This window comes from Bubalus kerabau, chromosome 4 (genome assembly GCF_029407905.1).
Source record: "Bubalus kerabau isolate K-KA32 ecotype Philippines breed swamp buffalo chromosome 4, PCC_UOA_SB_1v2, whole genome shotgun sequence".
Classification (NCBI taxonomy): Eukaryota; Metazoa; Chordata; class Mammalia; order Artiodactyla; family Bovidae; genus Bubalus; species Bubalus kerabau.
Genome location: NC_073627.1, coordinates 37,775,653 through 37,787,312, shown reverse-complemented (window position 1 = coordinate 37,787,312; position 11,660 = coordinate 37,775,653). Strand labels below are relative to the sequence as shown.

At 45.4% G+C, this 11,660-nt stretch overlaps 2 protein-coding genes across 3 annotated transcripts; one reads left to right on the top strand and one right to left on the bottom strand.

Annotated features, from left to right (window-relative positions):
• Nucleotides 1-4,849: 4,849 nt before the first annotated feature.
• Nucleotides 4,850-5,547, top strand: C4H17orf114 (chromosome 4 C17orf114 homolog). The gene is made up of 2 exons (XM_055580078.1): nt 4,850-4,922; nt 5,375-5,547. The coding sequence occupies exons 1-2, from the start codon at nt 4,850-4,852 to the stop codon at nt 5,545-5,547; spliced, it is 246 nt and encodes an 81-aa protein (XP_055436053.1).
• A 1,650-nt stretch (nt 5,548-7,197) lies between these two features.
• On the bottom strand, nt 7,198-9,445 carry PSMB6 (proteasome 20S subunit beta 6). Of its 2 annotated transcripts, none has more exons than XM_055580076.1 (6): nt 9,287-9,445; nt 8,572-8,639; nt 8,116-8,247; nt 7,885-8,014; nt 7,555-7,699; nt 7,198-7,430 (listed from the first exon to the last, which is right to left on the bottom strand). In XM_055580076.1, the coding sequence occupies exons 1-6, from the start codon at nt 9,386-9,388 to the stop codon at nt 7,366-7,368; spliced, it is 642 nt and encodes a 213-aa protein (XP_055436051.1). In that variant the 5' UTR covers nt 9,389-9,445; the 3' UTR covers nt 7,198-7,365. The 2 variants fall into 2 exon arrangements, with proteins under 2 accessions (XP_055436051.1, XP_055436050.1); XM_055580075.1 differs by having other exon boundaries at nt 7,198-7,410; nt 9,287-9,444.
• Between the last annotated feature and the right edge of the window lie 2,215 nt (nt 9,446-11,660).

The following is an 11,660-nucleotide window of genomic DNA, read 5'->3' as shown; positions in this document are numbered from 1 at the left end:
TTAAAGCTCAACATTCAGAAAACTAAGATTATGGTATCCGGTCCCATCACTTCATGGGAAATAGATGGAGAAACAACGGAAACAGTGGCTGACTTTATTTTTGGGGGCTCCAAAATCACTGCAGATGGTGACTGCAGCCATGAAATTAAAAGACGCTTACTCCTTGGAAGGAAAGTTATGACCAACCTAGACAGCATATTAAAAAGCAGAGACATTACTTTGTCAACAAAGGTCTGTCTAGTCAAGGCTATGGTTTTTCCAGTGGTCACATATGGATGTGAGAGTTGGACTATAAAGAAAGCTAAGTGCCGAAGAATTGATGCTTTTGAATTGTGGTGTTGGAGAAGACTCTTGAGAATCCCTTGGACTGCAAGGAGATCTAACCAGTCCATCCTAAAGGAGATCAGTCCTGGGTGTTCATTGGAAGGACCGATGTTGAAGCTGAAACTCCAATATTTTGGCCACCTGATGGGAAGAGCTGACTCATTTGAAAAGACCCTGATGCTGGGAAAGATTGGGCAGGAGGAGAAGGGAACGACAGAGGATGAGATGGGTGGATGGCATCACCGACTCAATGGACATGGGTCCGGGTGGACTCTGGGAGTTGGTGATGGACAGGGAGGCCTGGAGTGCTGCGGTTCATGGGGTTGCAAAGAGTCAGACACGAATGAGCGACTGAACTGAACTGAAACGTTCCTGGGTAAGTCTTTCTGTAGAAATACCTTCTCGTTTCTCTTCTGTAAATAGCTAGAAACTTGCCAAACTTATTTGAGCTCTAATTGCATACATTTATATGGAGACATGGTAAAGAAAATGACAAAGGCTATTTTAAAATGTTCATTAAAAAGCACTTTTTAAATAAGTGAAATATTTTAAAATGGGGGGGGGGTATTTTAAAATGAGAGGGATCTGCCAAACTGTTTTCCGAAATGGTGGTTCTGTTTTACATTTCCAAAATCTGTGTATGATAATTCCAATTGATCTGTAGCATGGCCAAGATTTGATATTGTCAATCTTTGAAGCATCTGCCTGCAAAGTGGGAGACCTGGGTTCGATCCCTGGGTCGGGAAGATCCGCTGGAGAAGGAAATGGCAACCCATTCCAGTATTCTTGCCTGGAGAATCCCATGGGCAGAGGAGCCTGGTGGGCTACAGTCCACGGGGTCGCAGAGTCAGACACAACTGAGCGACTTCACTTTCACTTCATGCTAGTAAATGTAAAATAATACATCATCGTAGTTTTATTTGCATTTCTCTAATGACTAATGATGCTGACCATACTTCAAGTGCTTATTGACCATTTTTATGTATCTCTTATTAAGTGTTTGATTCTTTCATTGATTGTTTAGAAAGCCATGTTATTTGACTTATTAAATTGTAAGAGTTCTTTATATATTAAATTGGTCAAAAAGTTTGTTCGGAATTTTCAAGTTCTTTGGGGTTTTTCATAAGGTGTTATGGAAAAATGAAAACGAACTTCTTGACCAACCCAATATTTTGGATACAAATCCTTCATCAGATAAATGTACTACAAATATTTTCACCCAGAAGATAGTTTCTCTTTTTAAAATAATGGTGTCTTTTGGGAATTCCCTGGCTATGCAGTGGTGAGGACTTGGCTTGGACTGCAGGGCCCAGCCTCAAAGCACCGCCAAAACAAATAAATAAATGATGCCTTTTGAAAAGCAGAGGTTTTTTATTTTGATTAATTTGTGGCCTATAGATTATTACTCAGCAATAAAAATGAATAAAGTGTAAAATGGTGCAGCCACCTTGGAAAACAATTTCAAAATGTTAAGCCTAGAGTTACTGTGCTTGTGTTGTGCTTGTGCTAAGTCACTTTAGTCGTGTCCGACTCTTTGTGACCCTATGGGCTGTAGCCAGGCTCCTTTGTCCACAGGATTCTCCAGGCAAGAATACTGGAGCGGGTTGCCATTTCCTTCTCCTCGGGATCCTCCCAACCCAGGGACTGAACCCATGTCTCTTAGGTTTCCTGCCTTGGTTCTTTACCACTAGTGTACAGGCAAGCAATTCCACTCCTAGGTATATTCCAAAAAGAAACATTTCTTCGCAGAAGCTTGCACTGGAATATCCATAGCAATGTTATTCAAGTAACCAAAAAGTAAACACAAACCAAATGTCCATTAAGTTATAGATGGATAAACAAAATATGGTATATCCTTACCATGAAATATTATTCAGCCCTGAAAGTAATGATGTACTGATAGCCTGCTCCAACATGGATGAACCTTGAAATGTTATGCTAAGTGAAAGAAGCCAGACACAAGGGACCACATATTATATGAGTCCATATCTGTGAAATGTCCAGAATAAGTAAATTCAAAGAGACCATAGCTGGACCAGTAGCTGGGGAGAGGGACAGGGGGGTGACTGCTAATGGGCACAGAGTTTCTTTTGAGGGTGATGAGGTTACATTAGCTGTGATGGTTGCTCACCTCTGTGAATTAAAAAAACCAACCATTGAATAGTAGACTAAAGCGTGAATTTTATGGCATATGAATTACTCTCAATAAAGTTATTACAAGAAACACAAACTGTTACTACATACAACTGTTAATACATACAACTGTTAATGCATACAACATGGGTGACTTTCAAAAACATTATGCTGAAAGAAGCCAGACACAATAGAGGAGCACCATGTGATTCCACTAATATTGAGTTCTGGAACAGCAAAGCCGATCTATAGTGATAGAAATCAGATCTGCAGTTGCCTGTGGCAGGGAGTGGGGAAAAGAGGGACAGTAAAGGGCACATAGGGAACTGGGGGAGGGAAATGTCCCCTGTCTTGATTGGGGTGGGGATTACATGGGTGTATGCACTTGACACTGGAAAAGACCCTGATGCTGGGAAAGATTGAGAGCAGGAGGAGAAGGGGGCGACAGAGGATGAGTCAGTTGGATGGCATCACCGACTCGACGGTTATGAGTTTGAGCAAACTCCGGGAGATAGTGGAGGACAGGGAAGCCTGGCGTGCTGCAGGTCATGGGGTCACAGAATCAGACATGACTTAGCAACTGAACAATGCACTTATCAAAACTCATGAAACCGCGCACTAAGATATGTGCATTAAATTGTAAATTTTTACTTCAATAAAGTTAATTTGAAAAACAGATGTTCCAATGTAAGATAAAAAATCAAGTGTAGATTTCAGTCAGGCAATGCAGTTAGCAGTGCTTTCTGACCTTTCCCACATCATGACACCCTAAGGGGAGGACAATGTAGCTCTCGGAGGGCATTTTATTTATTTATTTAAATATTTGGCTGTACTAGGGCTTTTCTTTTTTTTTAATCTTTGGCTGTGCTGGGTCTTTGTTGCTGCTAGAGGGCTTTCTCTGTTTGTGGCAAGTGGGAACTATTCTCTGGTTGTGGTGCTCAGGCTTCTCTGGTTGTGGAGCACAGGCTCGAGGGCTTCGGTAGTTGCAGCATGGGGCTTTGTTGCTCTGCGGCATGTGGAATCTTCCCGGACCAGGAATTGAACCTATGCTCCCTTCATTGGCAGGTGAATTCTTAACGACTGGATCACCAGGGAAGTCCCCGTGCCAGGTCTTACTTGCAGCAAAGATCTTAGATCTTGTTGAGGCTTGCAGGATCTTTTCCTTTATTCTTTTTTTGAGTTGCTACATGTCAAATCTTAGTTGCAGCATGTGGGATCTAGTTCCCTGACCCGGGATTGAACCTGGGCCCCCTGCATTGGGAGTGTGAAGTCTTAGCCACTGGACCACCAGGGAAGTCCCTATTTATTTATTTATTTTTATTTACTTATTTTTTATTTGGCTGCACTGGATCTTAGTTGCAGCATGTGGGATCTAGTTCCCATGACCAGGGGTTGAATCCAAGCCCCCTGCATTGGGAGCACAGAGTCTTAGCTGCTGGACTGCCAGGGAAGCCCTTATTTATTTTATAAAATTAATTTTTATTGGAGTATAGTTGCTTGGAGGGCATTTAGAGTCTTTGGTTAGCACACTTGGGACCCACGGCTCCCAGCCTGGGCTCTGGCTGCCCTACACCTGCTGGGGGCATCAAAGCTTGCCAGGAATAAGCTCAGGAAGCTCAAGTGAGGTGGTAAAGAGCAGACTCTGGGGTCAGACTGAAGAAGGTGAGGGAAGTTACTGCTCTTCTGATGACTGCCTCTGTGAGCTTGGACAAGTGACCTAATCTTTCAGTGCCTTGGATTCCTCATCTGTGCAATCGCATAGGAATGACACTGACTTTAAAAGATCATTGACACTATCAGATGAGATAATGTGTAGAAGTCCCTAGAATCTACCTGGCACGGGATAATTAATCAATTGGGACTATTTTCATAAGAGGGGACAAGAGCTACTGGACTGTTTAATGAGAATGTAAACATTTCCCTGACTGATAAACTTTCTTGTTCTGAAAAAAATAGACTATTCTTTCAAATTTTACATCTTGGGCATTCTAAATAGAAATGAATCTCATTGTGAAATACAAATGCATCCCCAGCAGGGTCCAGCCTGGCACAAAGTTGTCTGGCATTACTGCAATGAATTTTCACTGTGCCTGTCTGTCCTGGCACGTATGTGTCTGTCTCTACCCTACCTTCCCTCCCAGTCTTCTGCTTCTCCATGGAGATCAGAGACAACCCCCACATTAAGGAGGCACAAAAGGAGAGGTGTTTGAGTGGGGGATCCCCCACCCCTTCCCTCCTCCTTCTTCTCCCCCTTCCATCTCCTGGCGCCGATAATCACCAGGCGGTCGGAGGCTAAGTGGTAGTTTTGCCCACAGTGGAGGGGCTTGGAAACCACACCTCTCCTGGGGCCCTCCTGGCCATTCTCAGCATCTCCGTCTTCTCCACTGTTGAGATGGGTCTGAAGGGGGCATGGTGTTTCCCATGGTGTGGGTGCCGGAGACAGCGAAGGACTGACAGAAGAGCAGGTATGGGGGAGACAGAGGAAAAGGCGGGCTGCCAGTCAGACAGACAAACTGCGCTGGAGAGAAAGGTAGATCCTCAGACCGGGGAAGGGAAAGGATGATCTCTCTTCCTGGGTGGGAGGTGGCTCTATCGCTTTGCCACAGGACTGGCTAAACACTTTGCAGCCCCCAGTATGAAGTGGAGAAGTGGGACCCCCCTTATTAAAAAAATTATCAAGAATTTCAAGACAGTGATAGCAGAGCATGACACCAAGCACAGGAGCCCTTCTGAGTGTGGCCCCTTGTGCCAGCGCACAGGTCAAGGGCCAGGGAAGCCAACCCTGTCACCAGCTTCCCCTCTCCCTTTCACCATCTGATGCTGGTGACACTCACCTAAGTCCCCAGCCATCTTCCCTGGCCTCTTTTCCTCCTCCTGATCCACTGTGCCCATCTTCCCCCTCCAATGTCCCTTTTAGGCCTGGATCCAGCTGCTCCTCCAGATCCAGACGGCAGCCCGGCTGTAGCCCCCATTGCCACTGAGGGAGGGATACCATCCCTAGGGTCTGGTGCCTACTTCAGCAGGAAGGCCCGGCTCTCCTTCCGCCACCAGCTGCATGATGTAGCATCAGCCAACGACTCCACCATCTGATGCAGGGAACCGGGGGCTACACCTCCAGGCCTTGGCAACCTTCCTTCCCCACCTTCTCATCTGAGCCCAAGGCCCTTCCCACAGGACCCTCATGACCTTCTTATTAAATACATTGAGAGTTGTTTCTGAGTATTGCTCGTGTGTGTGTGTGTGTGTGGTGTTTTGGAGAGGAGATGGGGACGACACCAGGCCTGTGTGATGGGGCTGAGGTGGGAAGTGCAGCAGGGTGGGAGTGAGCACACGGGAGTGGGAAACAGGAGGTGCCTGATCTCCAGCAGAGCCCAGGTATGCCCAGCGGGAAGTAGGTTTTCTGAAACCAAGCTTCAGAGCTGAAGGTGGTGAAACCAGTTTGGAGTGGTTAGTGGGTAGGCAGGACAGCAGATTGGGCCAGGGAGCATATTTTTCGTTTGATAAATATCAAATGTCCACTCCCTGCCAGGTATTGAAAATATATCAGTCACTCAAGCACAAGGAATTCTCGTCTCACTGAATTTGCTTTCTGGTAGGGGGAGGCAGATAATAAATAAGCATGGTAATAGGAGACACTAAAATGTACTGCTGTGAAGAAAATTAACAGATAATGTAAGAAAAGGGTGGTGGTGTTTCTTAAAATTCAGGTTAGGAAAGGCCTTTCTGTGGAAGGATGGAGTTTGCAGGAAGTATAAGGGAAAGAGCAATCAAAGATGCTTTGAGACAGGGAAGACCGGGAGAACAGGTTTTACAGAAAATCAAAACTTCTGCAGTGGTTATTTTAAGCTTGAGATACACATGTTTGGGGTCAGAGATTCTTCACTTAATCCAGGACCTCACCACATCCTTAAGAAGATTCCTCTGTACCCCCTGAAATCTTCCAGGGCAGGATTGTGTTGTTTGCTTTTTTTTTTTTTGTTCGTGTCACTTGACTTGTGGGATCTTAGTTCCTAACCATGGGACCGCTAGGGAATTCCCCAAGGCAGGATTATATTCTAGAACCAGGTTTCCAAATGTGGCTTTCACAGTTCCCTTAGCCACTGACTGGAGAAACAGATGAGGGAAGACTGTCAGTCACTGTCAATGAGCACCACTGAGGTCTCTGGGTCCAGCCAGTCTTGCAGGAGCCAGAGTTCACTCCTGGTTTCCCATCCGAGGGACTGAAAGCTGACTTCCCATCACCCTCCCAAAGGAAAGGTGGTCGCTGGAGCTGACCCACAGCACTCCCAGTGGCTGCTCTCTCCAACTCGACATCAATCTTAAACTCCATTTGCATCAAGGTCCACCTTCCACCCAAGAGCCAAAGAAGTCACATTGCTGCTTCTTATGAGGTGACAGAGGTGAGTGTGAAGACAGGGGACCATGAGCCTGGGTCAGAGATGTGGAATCCTTCTGGCCTCACAGCCAGTAGCCTCACAGGGGGTAGGCTGAGGAGAGGTGACTCCAGTCTCCATCAGAATTTCGAGTTCCACCTTGGGCTTGAATAGCAAGGGGAGTGGAACATCTGTGGAAAGCCCCCACATCAACCACACTCCTGTCACAAGTGCCTGGATGTGGTAAAGAAAGTGTGGGGGATGATGGCCTGGAGAAGGGTCCATTCCAGCTCACTCAGGGCAGTGATTTATACAAACAGGAATGGCCCAGAGGTCAAAGAAAGAACCCCAAAGCACACAGATTCTCACTGATGAACTGTTTATTGAATTTTGAATGGGGTATGTATGGGGTGTCTCATATCTTAGGATCTCAGGATTCAGAGAGGTGGTAAAGTGGCAATGGTGAATTTGGGAATCTGGTCTCCCAGAAGTACCTGCCGCTCTACCCCTGGTTCTGCAATGGCTGCCAGGCGGATCACCCCTCCACTAGAGCCGTCCCGCTCCATTGCCAAAGCGAGAGCTGTGGATAAAAGAAGAAAATTAGGTTAAGAGAAGAAAGTTAGAATCACAGTCAGATGCTGGGATCATGGCAAGGGAAGAGGAATGTTGACCTGGCTTGGGTAGGAAGATTTAGGCTCACAGACCCAGGAGCCCAAATTCTCACCATTGGCAGTGAACTGCAGGCATTCTTCTTTGGTCATGCCTTCCCGGTAGGTAGCATCCACATAGCCATAGATATAGGAGCTCCCAGAGCCCCCAATGGCAAAGGGCTGTCGTACCATCATACCCCCCATGGGCACCGAGTACACCTACCAGACAGAGAGAGAAAAATGTCATCATTTGTACATATACATTCACCTGTCCATTGTGGGAATGGTCTGTGTAGAGTTAATAATAAGTGATGTAGAGACCGGAAAAAGAACTAGAAAATGGCTGGGGTGGGGAGAGACTGAAAAGGCATGGCTCCAGCATTCTGGAGGTGGTGGTGTCTGACCTGTCCCCCTTCTTGGGGGTCCCAGCCAGCAATGATGATTCCTGCCATCAGGTCTTCTCGGTATCGGTAACACATCTCTTTAAAGAGGCTGGCCGCTGTGTGCACCAGCGGAGGCTCATTCAGCTCAATGCTAGATGATGAAGAGAGTCATAGGGAAGACAGTGTCAGACCATTCAGCCCCTCAGGTCCCAACTCCTTTCAGACACTTGCTCTTCCCCTACCCACAAGTACCTGTGGAAACCAAGCTGATAAGTGACTGCATCAGCTACTGCTTGGGTATCAGCTGCTGAGCCTGAGCGGCAGCAGAAAATACGGTCGTGAATAGGGGTCAGCTTGTCAGTCACTCGATTGGCAATGTACGACCTGCAGGATGGCAGAATAGTGAGGAAGGAGCCAACCCGTCTCCCACTTCCATCTTTCACTATCCACTACCTCAACAGGAATTCCAGTATTCCCGATCAGTCTTCATCTAAACTGAAACAGGCTGGAAAACAAACTTTTGCAAGAATTTCACCAAAAGGTTTAGAGAACTACAAAGTAGTAAAAGATGGAACAAATCCTGATCTCCCAGGAGGGGAGAAATCTCCGTTCCCACAGCAGCCCAAGGAGGATAAGGATGGGCTGGCAGCCAAGGAAGGAAGGAAGGGAAAGATGGGAAGATCTTTCACATAGCTGTCCTGAGCTCACCCAGTGGTTGTTCTGGAGTCAGCTCCTAGAACCACGCCCCCATCAAATTGCACGGCCATGATAGTGGTCTGGAAAAAAAGGATAAAGGGCGAGTCGGCCTCTCCATATTCTCCAGCACACACAAACCTCAATAATCCGTCTATCCAGTCCCCAGAGTACGAGTTAAGTCGTGCGCCACCAAAGAATGTGACAGTGAAGTCGCTCAGTCGTGTCCGACTCTTTGCGACCCCATGGACTGTAGCCTACCAGGCTCCTCTGTCCATGGGATTTTCCAGGCAATATAGTACTGAAGTGGATTGCCAATTCCTTCGTCAGGGGATTATCCCAACCCAGGGATCGAACCCGGGTCTCCCGCATTGTAGACAGAAGCTTTACCGTCTGAGCCACTGGGGGAAGTACCAAACCATCATCAAATCTCATGGGGGGTGGGTCTCAATACCCCGCAGGGTATCATAATTCCAATCCTCAAATTCCCAAAGGGCCACCCTGGCCTTAAGCTTTCGTCCTGCAAGATTCCAGAATCCCACGCTCAGCCTACCTTCCACCTCCCACCACATCACTCCTGCATCCTTAGAATACCTTTCCCCCTGCCTGAGCGCATCGCACAGACCACCTCCCTCCTCCCGCCCCTTCAGTTCTCCCAACCCATTCCAGCGTTATCCTTCGATCTCTTCAAGCCTTGCGCATATCTCCTGAATCCCGAGTTCATCCTTACCCCTGTGGAAACTTCCCGGTTCTCCCAGTCGGGGGCAATAGCTTCAGGCCCCCAGGCTGGTGCCGGCCCGGTCCCCCTAGCTGCTACTAAGGTGGCCGCCATCTTCCTCCTCCGGTATTGCCGCAAAGCAACTGTCGTAAAGCGCTCTGTCACTCTCTTAAGTCGTGTTCTGAGGACTTCTGGTTGACGGCAGACGGGAAAAGAAATGCATAGGGAAAGTTCTTTTGCGACAGGGAGCGCTTGATGGCAGCGTGGCTGGCAAACAAAAAAAACTCAACAGAAAAACCCGCAAACCGCATGGAAAGACTACTTTTCTCTTGGTTCGGGCGGGACTGATAAATCTGATCGGAACTGCGGATCAAAGAACCTTCATGATAAGACTTGTGGATCTCCGGTTTACAGTGACCGCACTATTTTCATTTCTCTTAGTTATATGCCTAGGAGTATATAGTAGGAATGAAATCGCTGGGTCATGTAATAACTTTTTGTTTAACATTTTAAGGAATTTACAGCTTTTGCACAGCAGCTGCCTCGTTTTACATTCCCATTAGCCGTGAATGAAGATTACGATTTCTCCACTTCCTAATCGTTACTGAGCATGTTTAACTTTAGCTCTCTTAGAGGGTGTGAAGTGATATCTTGTGTAACATTGAGCATATTTTCATGTGCTGAATGACTATTTGCACATCTTTTGGGAAAGTGCTTTGTCCATTTTAAAGTTGGATTTTTTTTACTGTTATTAAGAGGGCTTTTGTTTCATTTTGTCTTCTTCATAAGCAAAACATCAAACTTTTAAAAATAGGCTTTTTAATTTCTTTATATATTGGCTGTACCTTGTGATTTGCAGGATCTCAGTTCCCTGACTAGGGTTCACAGCAGTGAAAGCCCGAAATGCTAACCACTAGGCCACTAGGGAACTCCCAACATCAAACTTTTAAAAAATTTAAAGTATAGTTGATTTACAATATTGTTTTAGTTTCAGGTGTATAGCAAAGTGATTAAGTTATATATATGTTTCCATCATCGACTATTACAAGATATTAAGGATACTTCCCTGTGCTATTTACTTGTATTTTGGCTGCACCGGGTCTTAGTTGTGGCATGCAGGATCTAGTTCCCTGATTAGGGATTGAAACCAGCCCCCCCTGCACTGTTAGCACAGACTCTTAGCCACTGGACCACCAGGGAAGTCCCCTTCATTTTTCTCCCCTTCATTTTTAATATAGGTATATATACCTACACATTTTCTTCTGAGCACTTTTTATGCTACATCCCAAGTTTCGGTGTGCTTTGTTTTCACTTTCCCTAGTCTCAAAGTATTTTTCTTGGAGTGGGGGAGAAAAAATATTTTCCTGGTGATTTCTTCTGTGACCTAGTGTTTGGTTAAAAGTGTGCTTTTTTACTTTCCACATATTTGTGAATTTTTCAAATTTCCTTTTACTGTTGATTTCTAATTTCATTTTAGCTTAGTTGGAGAAGATTTTGTGACTTCAACCTTTAAAAATATTTTGAGACTCTTGCGGCCTACTCTTTGGTCTACTCTGGGGTTGCGTGTGTGCTTGAGAAGAATATATATTGACTGTTATTGTGTGGAGTGGTCCTCCTATGAACTTGCCATACTATTTCTACATACTTCAGCTGGACCTGGGGTTTGAATTGAAAATATGACCCTGACACACTCTTGCTTAAAATTAACTCTCAAGATACAGTCTCCCATCTCTATAATAGATTATAAGGGCCTTTGTGAACTTGCTCCTGCCCACCTGACTGTAATCACATCTCCTCTTTTAATCTTTTTTGTTGTAGTAAAATATAAATAATATAAAATTTAGCATTTTAACCATTTTTGGTATACAATTCGATAGCATTAAGTACATTTACATTGTTGTGCTATCCCTTTTTCTTTTTGACACTCTTTTTTAAAAAAATATACATTTATTTATTTTAATTAGAGGTTAATTACTTTACAATATTGTATTGGTTTTGCCATACATCAACATGAATCCGCCACAGGTATACACGTGTTCCCCATCCTGAACCCCCCTCCCTCCTCCCTTCCCATACCATCCCTCTGGGTCGTCTCAGTGCACCAGCCCCAAGCATCCAGTATCGTGCATCGAACCTGGACTGGTGATTCGTTTCATATATGATATTATACATGTTTCAATGCCATTCTCCCAAATCATCCCACCCTCTCCCTCTCCCACAGAGTCCAAAAGACTGCTCTATACATCTGTGTCTCTTTTGCTGTCTCGCTTACAGGGTTATCGTTACCATCTTTCTAAATTCCATATATATGCGTTAGTATACTGTATTGGTGTTTTTGACACTCTTGACTGCAATCATCTGAACTATTTTTAGTGCTTCCTCATAC

Coding starts and splice junctions, on each gene's coding strand:
- C4H17orf114 (XM_055580078.1), top strand. CDS start 4,850: ATGGGTCTGAAGGGGGCATGGTGTTTCCCATGGTGTGGGTGCCGGAGA. Junction 4,923..5,374: donor AAGGACTGACAGAAGAGCAG/GTATGGGGGAGA, acceptor TGTCCCTTTTAG/GCCTGGATCCAGCTGCTCCT.
- PSMB6 (XM_055580075.1), bottom strand. CDS start 9,388: ATGGCGGCCACCTTAGTAGCAGCTAGGGGGACCGGGCCGGCACCAGCC. Junction 8,248..8,571: donor GACTCCAGAACAACCACTGG/GTGAGCTCAGGA, acceptor GCCATCCTGCAG/GTCGTACATTGCCAATCGAG. Junction 7,411..7,554: donor CCTGCAGTTCACTGCCAATG/GTGAGAATTTGG, acceptor TTTTATCCACAG/CTCTCGCTTTGGCAATGGAG.